Source organism: Triturus cristatus, chromosome 2_2, assembly GCF_964204655.1.
Source record: "Triturus cristatus chromosome 2_2, aTriCri1.1, whole genome shotgun sequence".
Taxonomy (NCBI): domain Eukaryota; kingdom Metazoa; phylum Chordata; class Amphibia; order Caudata; family Salamandridae; genus Triturus; species Triturus cristatus.
The window spans coordinates 719,958,434-719,972,327 of NC_140582.1; the positions used below are offsets into that span (position 1 = coordinate 719,958,434).

Genomic DNA, 13,894 nt, shown 5'->3' on the forward strand with positions numbered 1-13,894 from the left:
CCTTCCGCCCTAATTTGGTATAATTCCGTTCAGCAGTTCGGGCTGTAGCTTTGTCTAAAGTATCCTATGGAAATTAACATTGGGAAAACACGTTTTGGGACCCCCATTTTTTTCCAGCCCCCGCTTGACGAATCATCCCGAAACTTTCAAGATAGAAGCTGACCACTTTTTTTTTGAAAATTTCGCGAAGATTCATCTACCGGCGCCAAAGTTATTGGGAAAAGAAAAAACGCTTTTCCTATGGAAACTAGGTCCTAGCTATAACTGACTACTGGCGACCGCCAGTATGTAATATAAAGATAGATAGATATATAATATTCACTGAAAAAAACAAAGGTTACAGGGACGTTATAGTTCGGAAATAGAATTGATAAGCCTACAAAATTCACTGCAAAAACCATAGGTAACAGGGATGTTATCGTTCGGAAATAGAATTTATAAACATTAGAAATGCACTGCGAAGACCAAAGGTTACAGGGACTTTGTGGTTAGGCTCAGATTTCACTCGTACAAAACCAGAGAGATTTAGCTGATTGTTACCTGAGCTGACTATTACTTACACCCCCACAATGCACTGCTTATGACCTCACACATTACATCACTCAAGACATGGTCAGTGACATCACTGACATCTCAAATATCCTTTCACTGTCCTGTCCCGGGGAGGTGGTTGGGCTCCCGGGGACCGAGAACGACCCGGAAGGGGGGTTGTGTGGCTCCCCTCCTTCAAAACAATAGAACGCTTTGAGTAGGAAGTGGTCAACGGGGCTGGATGTCCACGCGGTCCCCTTCTTCAATATGTGTATTGTTGCCCTGGGAAGGTGGTGGTTCCCAGGGCCAGGGAGTCCACTTGGCCTCCCTAATTCATTTTTGTATGTGGCTCTGGGGAGGTGGTGGTCCCCGAGGCTCAGGGATATGAGGAGCCCTCCCTTATTAAATCATAAGCCCCAGGGAGGTGGTGGTCTCCTGGGCATAATTAAGCCCCAGGAGGTGCACCCTGTGCACCCTCTCCTTATACTTACTGCATGGCCCTGTGACCTGGCCCACCCGGGGGCTAAACAGTGGAAAAGTGTGGGAGACGACACTTCTTTTTGTATATTTCTGCGTGAGCTGCAGATCCAGCATGGCTCCTGCCGAAATGTTTTTTTAATGCTTTGTTTTGCCCTGTGGGACCACCCCAAGAAGCATAGGGCGTCAAGGTATTCCTACCTTGCCTCCATCTCTTTTTCTAATGTTTTTTGTGGGACTTTGCTGATGCTGAGTTCCAAGTTGGATGCCAACACTTCCTGGTTGAAGTGTTGGCAGCCAATCACATTTGAGCACGGGGACTGTCGGATCCTCTGAGAATCTGTGTCTCTATATATACATATTTGGTTTTGCCCTAATATTTTTAAAGCTACCGAACGGATTTACACCAAATAACAAAACAGACTATTTCTGCACCAAGAGTTAGCTTTCTGCCAAGTTTGGTGTAATTTCGTCCAGCAGTTCTGGCTGTAGTTGTGCTCCAAACTCCCTATGGAAATTAACATTGCAAAAACACTTTTTTGACCCCCTCCCTTTTTCTCGCCCCCCTCTCAATGAATCACCCCAAAACTTTCCATGCAAAACAAGAATCACCAGCACACTTTTTTGAGAAAATGTTTTGAGACTCGTCAGCAGTGCTAAAGATATCGACAGGTCAAAAAATAGCTTTTCCTATGGAAACATGGTCCTAACTAGAACTACCTACTGGCAACTGCCAGTAGGTAATATATATATATATATATATATATATATATATATATATATATATATATATATATATACGTTATATCCACGTGTGTTTGTGGGCATATATATATATAATGTGTGTGTGTGTGTGTATATATATATATATTCACTGAAAAAACCATAGGTTTCAGGGGTGTTATAGTTAGCTGGACTTTTCACTTGTACAAAACCATTGAAATTCCCCCGTTATAGTTAGTTCAGCTAACTATAACTCGCGCGCCCGCAATGCACTGCTGATGACGTCACATATTACATCACTCATGACATGGTCAGTGACATCACTCATGACATCACTGATGACATCTCAAATGACATCACTGATGACATCACTGATGACATCATCCAGTGAATGTGTGTTTTTCTGAAAATTAAATATGTTTTATATATGTATATCTCAAGGTCGATGGAAGAATAAATGGGTATATAAGTGTCTAAATGGATGATTTGTTTTTGAAAAATTGATTGTGTAACTGAATGATTAAGTGTATCATAGTGAATAAATGGCTTAGTGAGTAATGTTTAAATATGTAAATATCTGTATCAGTCTCTCACTTTGTGTATAAGTGGCTGCATGGGTTGGTGAGTAGCTACATGGGTGTCTATATAGGTTATTAGTTGGTTTTTTGAGTATCAGTCTGAGTGTCTGCATGGTTCGGTGGGGGGTATTACGTAGTGCATAGGTGCATGAATGAGTGACTCACTGTTTGTATGGGTTGAACACAGCATGTGTGCAGGACTGTATGGGTGGATGAGTGTGTGTATGGGTGTGTTAGTGAGTGAATGACTGTCTCAATAGTGTCTTTATGAGTAACTACATATGTTTTAAACTAGTATATGTGACTATTGGTGTATATATGTGAGTATATGTGAGAGTGAGAGATTGAAAGAGTTCCTGTATGAATAAGTATGTGTTTCTATAAGTGATTGTTTAAAAGACTAAGTATGTGTAAGTTTCTGTAGAAGTAAGTATGGTGGTGTGTGTATAACTGTATATGCAAGTAAATGTATGTTTGATTCTTTATTAGCATGAGTGACTATGTGTGTGAGTAACTCTATGGATGAGTGGCATTGTGTAACAGGATGTATAGGTGTATGAGTACATATGATGAGTGAGTACATGTATGAGTGACTGTATAGGACTGTTGGTGAATGAGTGGATGTGTATGTGGATCTTAGAATTACTGAAGAGGTTGTTGTAACTGGTATTGGAATGTCCATTGTTTTGAAAATTTTAGTCTCTATTTTTGAATGTGTGTATCAAAGGTTATATTAGGGTGAGAGGAGGTCTGCCACTCTATCACAAGGATGATGTCATCAGTGATGTCATCAGTGATGTCATTTGAGATGTCATCAGTGATGTCATGAGTGATGTCACTGACCATGTCATGAGTGATGTAATATGTGACGTCATCAGCAGTGCATTGCGGGCGCGCGAGTTATAGTTAGCTGAACTAACTATAACGGGGGAATTTCAATGGTTTTGTACAAGTGAAAAGTCCAGCTAACTATAACACCCCTGAAACCTATGGTTTTTTCAGTGAATTTCTGAGGTTTTTTAAATGCTAATTCCTAACTATAACGTGCCTGAAACCTATGGTTTTTTCTGTGAATTTCAAAGGTTTTTTAAATGCTAATTTCTAACTATGCCTACAGAGATAGGACATGTGAAGAAAGAAGAAAAAATGCACAGAAAGAAACAAAAGAAGTGCAGAAAGAAGCAACAGAAGTCCTCAAATACGAAGATAAGTGCAGGAAGAAGGATAACGTGCAGAAAGAACAAAAAGAAGAGCAGAAAGAAGCCTTGTTGCAAAATCATCCTGTACCCTCAACTTTTTCAGACGGATACTGGTGGTAACTGAGTCTGACTAACCAGTCCTAGAGCCAGTGCTGTGTTAAAAGACACTTAGAATACAGTGAAAACACCTACATACACTAGGGAACATTATGCGTTGGGGTCCCCCTGTGATTAGCATGACCTCCTCTGTAAGCCCCTAGTATATAAGAGGGCATGGGGATTAAAACTACCTCTTAAAACAGGCCACAGGGCGTTTTTGCACACGTTAACTCAGGCCCCGTCCCCTCCATTCACCACTGTGTAAACACGCCCTGTGTCCATTTTTAGTTGGGAGATTAAGTTCATTTGAATCCTCAGGGTCCCTAGGGTCCAACTAGCCCACTAGGTACCTCCAGTAAGTGCCACAGAGCTGCGTTGCAGAGAGGTGTAAAAAGTGGCACGGCCTGGACCACCTCTCTGCAATGCAGCTCAGTGGCGCTTACTGGAAGCACTTGGTGGGCTAGTTAGCCCCCAGGGGCCCTCAGTATTGAAGGGAAATTATATCCCCAATTTAAAACGTGCCATAGTGCGTGTTTGCACACGTCACCTCAGGCCCCGTCCCCTCCCTTCACCACTGTGTAAACGCGCCCTGTGGCTGTTCTAAGTTGAGAGATTAAGTCCCCTTGAATCCTAAGGGTCCCTAGGGTCAAACTAGACCACTAGGTACCTCCAGTAAGCGCCACAGAGCTGCGTTGCAGAGAGGTGTAAAAAGGGGCTTGGCCTCAGAACACCTGGCTGCAGCGCAGCTCCCTGGCGCATACTGGAGATGCCTGTTGGGGGCGCGTTTGCAGAGTGCTGCACGGAGGGGGCATGGCCTCCGGCACGATGCCAGTCTTTTATTTATTTTAGTTTTTTAAGAAGGGGGGCTCTTTGGTTCCCCTTCTTATTCTAATTTATTGGCCCTGATGACCCCATCCCCCAGGGCCAGTCTCCTAATTATATTTTTTTGACCCCAATCCCCAGGGCCGGCCACTGTTTTTTATTATTTTTAAAAAATATATATTCATAGACACACCTAGGACATGCTGGACAAACCGTACGTACCTATCACCATGACGATTTGCGTGATATTCATTAAAAGGCGACTATGCATGCAATGAATCCACGTGGAATGTATTTACACCACTAGTGAAGCTCTGACATGTCCGATGCCCTACCGTGCCTAATCCTGGTAGACACCCTTGTCGTTTATTTATACAAACATGGGTAGCTATTGACGGGCACATTTAATACACATGCACACCAAGCCATTCAAAGGGGATTCGACAAAAATTCGACCAAAACTATGCAAGAAACCCCCCTCACGGTTAATAAAACACACATCCACTGCCGGATGTGTAATACTTTTTATTTTACTCTCTGGAAAGGGGACGAACATCACTTGAGAGTCACAGCGTGCTCCTGACAGAGCCCAATTCTGTGTTACACCCACCATTGCCTGCCGAGTGCCACACACCTCTGTGTTGTATTCCACTAGCTAGTGCATATGCTATGACACTCTCTAGCCCATGTGCACTGTAACACCACCCCGTGAATATGTCATGCCACACTTGTCTTCGCACGGGTTATATTGCCCCATCTAACGTGCCTTTCTCGATGCCTATGTTATAACGCACAGTGCTATGCCATACATATTACAATCTGGGATCCATCTCTTTGTCACAGTACATATGCAACGTTACACTCCCCAGCACATATTTTATATTACAACTTTAGAGACTAGTTAGGTTACACAACACTGCCCTGTGCATATTACACTCCAAGGCGCATATCGCATAGCACGCGCTAGTGCCTGTGCTATCTCGCGCTCTCCAATGAATCTGTCATTGCGCACAATGTATTGCATATTATATTTCACGCCCGGTTCATCTTATATCACACTTTTTGGTGCATAGTTTATACCATACACTATATCTAGTTTTCATTTTCAATCGTGCTCTCAGGACTATGTTCTATATAACACTGTGTTCACCTACCCTTTTCACGGGCATTACATTTTGCGATAGGGGGTGGAGGGTCAGGGGGTGTTTCTGCCAAGTGAGCCCGGAGTCACAGTCACAAACGTCCTCTTCTTCCTGAATAAAAGTGAGATTATGCTGCATACTTGTTCATATTTTAAGTAGTTCGCATAGACACAATGTTTTAAAAACAATAAAGTTCCTAATACCCGCCTTCTCTGAACAGTTAGCTTGCTGCCCCATCCCCTTCCTCCCTATCCTCTGTTGTGTGAATCCATGGACTAGCCTCCTCCCTCCTGCCATGCATGGTCTGATGTGCTGCCACTGCCCTCAGTTTAGTATGATGTACCAGTCCACTCCTCCTGCCCTCCATTGCCCAATTCTATGCCCCATCATTGACCTCCTGCTTAAACTCTGTGCTTAGCTTGCTGCCCCTATTCTCCTTCCCCCTGCCCTCCGATGTCTTTGTGCATGCCCCTGCTCCATCCTTTTTGCCCACCATGTCCCATGGACCTGCCACTCCTATCTACTCTGAGTGTTCTGTTGAGCTGCCACTCCCCTCCCACCTGCCTAGCATTGTCAGATGACTGTAACCTGTCCCTGCCACCTCCACCCTGCCTGTCCACATGCCATGCCCCTATCCTCTTCCTCCTGTCCTACATGGTCCATTGTACTGCCACACCCTTCTGCCCTCCCTGGTCTGTTGTGCTGCAACTGCTCCTCCTGCCTGCCCCGTGTGGTCTGTTGTGAGGTCCCTTCCCCTGAACTTTCTTGTCTGTGCACAGGTCCTGACCCTCCCTTCTATCCTCCATCGTCCTTTGTGCATGCCCCTCCACCCTCCTTCTTGCCCATCATAGCCATTGTGCTGCCACTAACCCTCCCACTTGCCATGCATGGTCTTCTGTGCTGCCATGGCCCCTCCCACCTTCCCTGTGTGGTCAGTTAGCTGCCCCTGACCCCCTCCCACCTTCCCTCCATGGTCTGTGTGTATGCCATCACAGTCTCACTGTTGCTCTTCATGGTGTGTCTTGCTTCTAGTGCCCATCCTGCCTGACCTCCATGGCTATCTTGCTGCTCCTGCCCTGCCCCCTTGCCCCCAGCCCTACTCCCTCCCTCCTGGCTTGTCTGTTCCATTGTAATGCCCCTGATCCGTCCCTCCTGCCCTTTATGGTCTGTTATGCTGCAGCTTTCTCTCCTGTCTGTCCATTATGGTCAGCTAGCTACCATTGCCTCTTGCCCCTCTGTTCTCTGTTGTCCATGTGCATGGTCCTGTCCCCTCCCTCTTGCTTTCTATGGATTGTTGTGCTGCACTCCCGTCCTGCATGCCCTGTGTGGTGTATTGTGCTGCTGCAAACCCTGATGCCTGCCCTGCAGGGTCAGTTTGGTGCACCTCTCCATGTCCCTCCTGTCCTCTGTTATCCAAGTCCATGTCCCTATCCCATTTCCTTCCATGATCCAATGTACCATACTTGCGAACATTTTGAACTTGGTAAGAGGGAGATTTTGAAAAAAAACTGGGGTATTGATTTTCCCCTTTGAGTTACATTGAAAAAGAGGATATTGTAGACAGGAGACAGATCAAATAAAGCCCATTTGAGCTTAAAAACATTGGACGTTTCCTGGCTGAATCGGGTCTGTTGGCATGTATGGTTGTACTACCATTGCCTCTTCCTTCTGCCCACAATGGTCTATTACATTGCCACAGCCTTGAAGGAGGGTAGATTTTGTATCACAGGGGCCCCTGGCCCGTTCTGTCCACACCTGAAGTATGAGACCCTTGTCCTTGCCCTGCCAGCTGCATTTGTAGGCCGTATTAAATTGACCAGCGGGTCCTGTGTTGCTATATAATTATCCTGAGACATCATTACCACTCAGCCAGCATAAACCCCTGTGTATGCCCTTCTGTTCAATATGTAGGCCTCTTTGTTAAATTGACCATAGCTCTGCAATTTTAGTGTATAGCAGTCTGAAGGCAGGTCTGCGAGGCCTTCTGATCCAAACTAGTAGCCCCCACCCTACCCGAGTGCTCCGTGCTCGGTATCAAAGTTCAACATCCCCCTGAAGCTGTCGACATACAGTAGGCTGCATCCTGGACTGGTACTTGCTTCCTGGGCAGGTTTCCCGCTTTTAAGGAAGTGGCAACCGCAGAGCGTCAAGTTAGGAGAACTGAGGAGATTTTATACATGAATATATTGAATTCCCGTACAATACCCATTATTTTCTGCTTGCTCTATGGAACTTACGATAAGCGATTGGCCTGAGAGACTGACCTTTTCACCCAGTCCATTGTCAGCATTAAGTGGGTAAATGACGAAATGTCTGGTAAAATCTGCAGACGGAGCTTTTGGGTAGCATACGTAGGTAGATGTAGCGTGCAAAGGAGCCCACAAAATGATATAAAAAGGGAGCACCCACAGATATCGACGGACTACCTCGCCGTCTGTATGTAGGTTAACAGGCAGTGCAGGTTTTCCCCAAGAGCTGGGAGCTCTTGTCTTCCTTTGCTTAAAATGTCTTGCTCTGCTTTGCTTGAAGTATCTTATTCTATTTTACCTATATGAAATGTCATGTTATGTTTAACCATTGTTCTCTTTACTTTTGCATTTAAAAGATTTTGTATTGTAATTGCAGGAATGCTTGCTCTAAGAGTAAACGTGAGTGTTCCTAGGTAACATTTTCCTTGGTGTAACTTGTTTCTCATGATGCATTTATAGATGTGTTTTCTCTCTCTCTCTGTCAGTACATTAATTGAGATACAGAGAATATTATGACAGCTGTATGATTATCTGGATTCTGTATTTTGTACTTTATGTCTCTATTCTGCGGTTTCTTTGAAGTTGCATCTTCTCATTAAACTGCCATTGTATTCTGCCTCCAATTCCATGTCTCATATGTCTGTTTTCTTCATTTTTGGAGCAAGCGTTCCTAGGCACCCCGGCTCAAATTAAGGTGCCCCTTTTGTCCCTGACTCACTCTCCTGCTCAGTTCTGTGGTGGCTCCCGGGGATCTGGGGACCGCCCCTAGCTTCCTTGACCCGTAATAGATCTTCCCTCGCAAGGCCTCTCTTGCAAGTCCTGTATTGTTGGTTTGTTGCCCCTGCCCCCCTTTCCACTGCCCTCCATAGTCTGTTGTGCTTCCACGGCCCTTCCTGCCTGCTCAGTGTGGTTAAATTGTTGCCTTTGCACCCTCCTACCTGCCTTCAATTTTCAGAGTCCGTGCCCCTGGCCTCTGCCTCTCAACAGTATCCTAATGAACAACTAGATAGCTAACATTCTATATTTATTACAAAAGTGTGGAACGCCTGACATCATCTTGATGTAATCAAAACTGTAATACCTAGAGCATTTCCTTTAGAAATTACATATATGAGAGGGTCTTATTGGCATCAAAATTATGGTTAGTGCTCTAAAAGACTAAAATAAGGACATATTTTCTGAGTTTTCAAATAGCGACAAAGCACTGTTAAATTATTTGTTATCTTTATGTTTTTTTATCCAGTTGACCACTTGATTAAATGTTGCACTTAGGGGAGAGGATGTGGTGTTACTTCCAGAACTGCAGACTTTGCAACTGGGGAACCAGGTTGCAGTTTCTGCTTCAGCTCGACATTCTGTGATTCTGGTCAAATCACTTAGTCTCCCCATGTCTACAACCAAAATGAATTTGTTCTTGTGTGATGTAACCAATGCTCATGTAAAGCACTCCAATACCTGACAAGTCTGCACTATATAACACTGCAAAAACACAAAATAATAAGTGTTTTGCACACTTCTGTCATTGGGCTATATTTGGGCTACATCTGGGTGATTTTGGGCTACATTTGGGCTCTTTTGTCTCCGGTGGCCATCTTGGGAGATTTATTTGTTATGAAGTTTCCTAATTTCCTCATGTACTGCAGTCTCCTCAGTAGGAAATGCTTTCAGTTTTTTACTTTGATTCCATCATGAAGGTATTCAGATATGTCACACATTTGCCATAAATTCTGAATGTTAGCACTCTAGTTGCTCATTAGATCACTGTAGTAAAACTACTGCACCATGGAAGTCTGCTCCTGGTATTAAAAGTGCATGTTTCAGTCTGCATGTCAGAATGTTTTAATGAAATAGAAGAGGATTTGAGAAGTCACTCAAAATGTGCCCTCATTTTCTTTCTTCAGCATTAATCATAATTTCTATGGCAAAATGAACCTCCTCATTGTGTTCCTTTTTAAATTAAATGTTTTAAGTGTTACCAGTTTATTCCAATCAAGATGGCTTCAGGTGTGCCATACTTTTGTCATAATGAAGACAGTAAGCGCTCTAGTTGTTTTTAAGAACATTCTGGGACATTCTGTCATTGGGCTATACTTGGGCTACATCTGGGTGATATTTGGGCTACATTTGGGCTCTTTTGTCTCTGGTGGCCATCTTGGGAGACTTATTTGTTATGAAGTTTCCTAATTTCCTCATTTACTGCAGTCTCCTCAGTAGGAAATACTTTCAGTTTTTTACTTTGATTCCATCAAGAAGGCATTCAGATGTGTCACACATTTGCCATAAATTCAGAATGTTAGCACTCTTTTTGCTCATTAGATCACTGTAGTAAAGCTACTGCTCACCAGGGAAAACTGCTGCTGGTATTGAAAGTGCATGTTTCAGTCTGCATGTCAGAATTTTTTAATGAAATAGAAGAGGATTTGAGAAGTCACTCAAAATGTGCCCTAATTTTTCTTTCTGCAGCACTAATCATACTTTTTATGGAAAAATGAACCCCCTCATTTTGTTCCTTTTTAAATTAAATGTTTTAAGAGTTACCACTTTAATCCAAGCAAGATGGCTTCAGGTGTGCCATACGTTTATCATAAGTAGGACTGTTAGCGCTCTAGTAGTTCTTTGGAACACTCTGGGAAGCTGCAGTAGAACACAAAGGAATCAACTGACAGTCTCTGCCCTTGTTGGATGTACATGTTTTACTGAGAATGTCAGACTTCATTCTCACATGACTGAGAAAGATAATGTGAATTTACAGAAAATAAGCTCTCAGTTTAGCCTATAGATCACCTTCCAAACCTCTGTGGTAAAAGCATGAGGAAATATTTTTCTCTCAATCATGATATCCCAGCAGAAGGCTTTTTCACATGGTGAAATCATCTTAGAACGTACCACAATTCCTAAAATGTGTATGGTACCATCAACAAATGATTTATAATGTAACTAAAGTCTTACAACCTTCTATTAACTGCAATGCTTTTTAATGAGGTGCTATCATGTATATTGGTCCCAAGATGGCTGCCAACAGTTCTTGGATGAAGTGCTGACAGCCAATCAGATCTCAGGATGAGATGTGTGGTTAGGCTCCGCCCACATATATATATGCTTTTAAATGCTATTTTCTCAGGAAATACTGAACAGATTTACACCAGACCTGCAAAAGGCACTTCCTTGACCTTATGGCTACCTCTCTGCCAAATTTCAAGTAATTCTGTTCAGCCGTTCGGGCTGTAGCTGTGTCTAAAGGTCCTATGGAAAAATGCATGGGGAAAACGCGTTTTGGGACCCCCCTTTTTTTCTCGGCCCCTGCTTGACGAATCCCCCCGAGACTTTCAGGGTAGGAGCGGAGCGGAGCGCCCCACCTATTTTGAAAATTTCGCGAGGATTCGTCGACCGGCGCCAAAGTTATTCCAAATAGAATGTTGCGGATTTCCTATGGAAACAGGGTCCTAACTATAACTACCTACTGGCGACCGCCAGTAGGTAATATATATATATATATATATATATATATATATATATATATATATATTTACACACACACACACACACACACACTTGCCTGCGTTATGTTAACATGTTCATTGTAAAGGCATGCGTAGTAAAAAAAATTGCTTGGTAAATGCTGATGTGTGGTAATGAGGAGTGGTAAAATTAGTGTGTGGTAATGACCATGCTGTAATGGCTGTTACCTGAACCAGACCAATGTCTTCAGATCAGCTGCAGTGGCTGTTGACCCTTCAGTCACAAGTACTCATTCACAATAATTAATTTATGTACACTGTTACAGACTCACAAGACCAGACACACATATACAATACACACGCACACTTTATGCACACTCTTTCATTCTCTCTAACTGGCTCTATTTTTGGCACTCTGAACCTATCAGTCTGGCACTACTCTTTTTTTGCAGTGCACTATGTGGACAAAAGGCAAAATGGTACAGTGAGGGGGCATTTAAATGGAGTACAGCAGGCAACAACTGGCCATCATCAAAATACAGTCTATGACTGAACAACTAGAAGTCACTTATGTCTAACTTTAATTGCAAAACGTCCCCATCTAACTTATGGCCTCAGTGGCCATGAAGCTAGAAACTCTATCTTTAAGCTGGGTTTCTTTTAGTTTGAGCATCAAAATGTTCTGGCTACTGGTGAGCTCATGTATCTTTATGTGTCCTTTTCGACAGGAGTTTGACAAAGTCAATACACAAAGGGTTCATCAGTTGTTCTGGGACGTGGAAGAGATGCTCTTTGAAGGAAAAGTGAGTTCTCAAACTCAAAGCCTCCAGGCAGAATGTAAAGAGTGGACTGATCGATCCCTTCACCTCAGGTAAAAAGTGGCCTGATTGAGGCACATGTCATTCTATTGATGCAATACTTTTCTTCAGAGGCGTATTTTTTGTAGTTGGATATTGTATTATAGTATAGTGTCCTTTAGCCTTTCGGTGTACTCTTCGTTGTTTCATTTAAAAGTAAACTGCTGTTGAGTTGGATCCATGACCGGAGCTTGCGCCTAGGGAAGTTGTGATTGAGCGCGCTGCCGGCGGGCCGCATCGGGGGTGTTACAAACAGTATTGGCTGGCGCGCGCTCAGGCATTACAGAGGGCTGATTAATGGAAGTTAAACCAAACGAAGAAGCGGCATTTGATCACGCTTGCAAGCACGGTGCGAAGGGTTACTGCAATTCATTTGTAAAGAAGTGGCATTTGATCACGCTTGCAAGCACGGTTCAGAGGATTACCGCAATTCACTTTTAAAGTGTACTTTAAACCCAAGAACATTACTAGAGAGAGGTTATTTTTGTATGATGGATTTCTGTCGTTATTGGTCTTGCCTAACCAGATAAAGATATTGATATTTTTTATAAATACCTGTGTGGTGTCCATTTGTGGTGTTTCACTAGGTTACTGTGGGTGTTGGTGCAAATACTTTATGCATTGCCTTGGGGATAAACCTGTCTGCTCGTGCCAAGCTACCAACAGGGTAAGCTAGGGTTATCAACAGTGTGAATCCCCCTTACCCTGACTAGGAGTAAGGGTCCCTATTAGGACATATCTACTTCTCTGCCAACTAGAGACCCCCAGATCTAAAAGATATTGCAGGTATCACTAAAAATGAAATACAGCAAAAGGCCAAGTAACCACACATGATGCGTGCACAATTATGGCACTAGCTGTGCCATATTTGTTGCACCCCCGGGCACTATGGTATTAAAGAAGTGGGCTGCAGATGCTTCTGTGGCCCCCTTCTGTAATACTGACAGCATTGGATCATAAGTAGGCCGGTTGTATCTTCAGAAGGCGTTTCCAGATTTGCTTGGGCTGTGGCCCAATGCAAATGAGGTAATCACTTTGATTCAGTGCCCACACTGTATTATGGACGTGGGCGCAGAGGCAAAAAAACCCTTAGGACACGAATCGACAGTGCGACACAAAAATGTGGCACATTGCCAGTGCGTTCAGTCCCCTGAGGGCAGCCCTCTCAAATGGGGTAAAGGGTTTCCGTGGACCCCCATGCACCCCCTCTGCAGACTGTGTCAGTCACTCACTGCACCTGCCTGCACAGGGATCTCTAACTGCTCTTTAAAGTGCAGGTGGGTTGCTGTCTGTACTGTGAAAGACAGAGCGGCTTTGAAGTAGCAGCTCTGTTTTTCACTGAATGTGCTGCCCCCAGCGTGAGTTGTGCCTGCTGCACCCTTAAAGGTGTGCCTTGACGCAATCAAGGACAGCGTGCCCTCTCAGTAATACAGACACTGGTATTTACTGTATTGTTTACATTCATTTCGGGTATTTCCGGATGTGGTATCAGTCAGAGGCCTCTCCAGTTATCTCATGTTCTGTTTTGAATACTGGATGCTGTAGTAGTCACTTGACTGCATGTATGTGTGTTTGTAAAACCTTTTGTTAAGACTTGCTTTAGTATTAGTATGCTTCAAGTGTTCTGTTAGGTAGTGGTATTGTTTTATTCTTATTCTAGCCTTTTCTGATATTGAAGTTGTTCAGTTATATGAAACAATCCACTATTTCCAGTTCTGTGATACATTATGGCCGGTACTGTGTTTCTCTCATTCTAATT

General features: G+C 43.5%; 2 protein-coding genes across 4 annotated transcripts in view; one reads left to right on the forward strand and one right to left on the reverse strand.

The window, feature by feature from the left end:
• Window positions 1–13,894, forward strand: part of FAM149A (family with sequence similarity 149 member A) — a 539,436-nt gene that overhangs the window by 387,707 nt on the left and 137,835 nt on the right. For both annotated transcript variants that reach the window (XM_085641973.1, XM_085641974.1), the window contains exon 4: window positions 12,007–12,149. In XM_085641973.1, the coding sequence (XP_085498099.1) occupies window positions 12,007–12,149 (143 nt within the window). The remainder of the gene's footprint in view (window positions 1–12,006; window positions 12,150–13,894) is intronic.
• Window positions 1–13,894, reverse strand: part of LOC146862707 (uncharacterized) — a 228,024-nt gene that overhangs the window by 90,011 nt on the left and 124,119 nt on the right. The gene's annotated exons all lie outside the window — the stretch shown is intronic.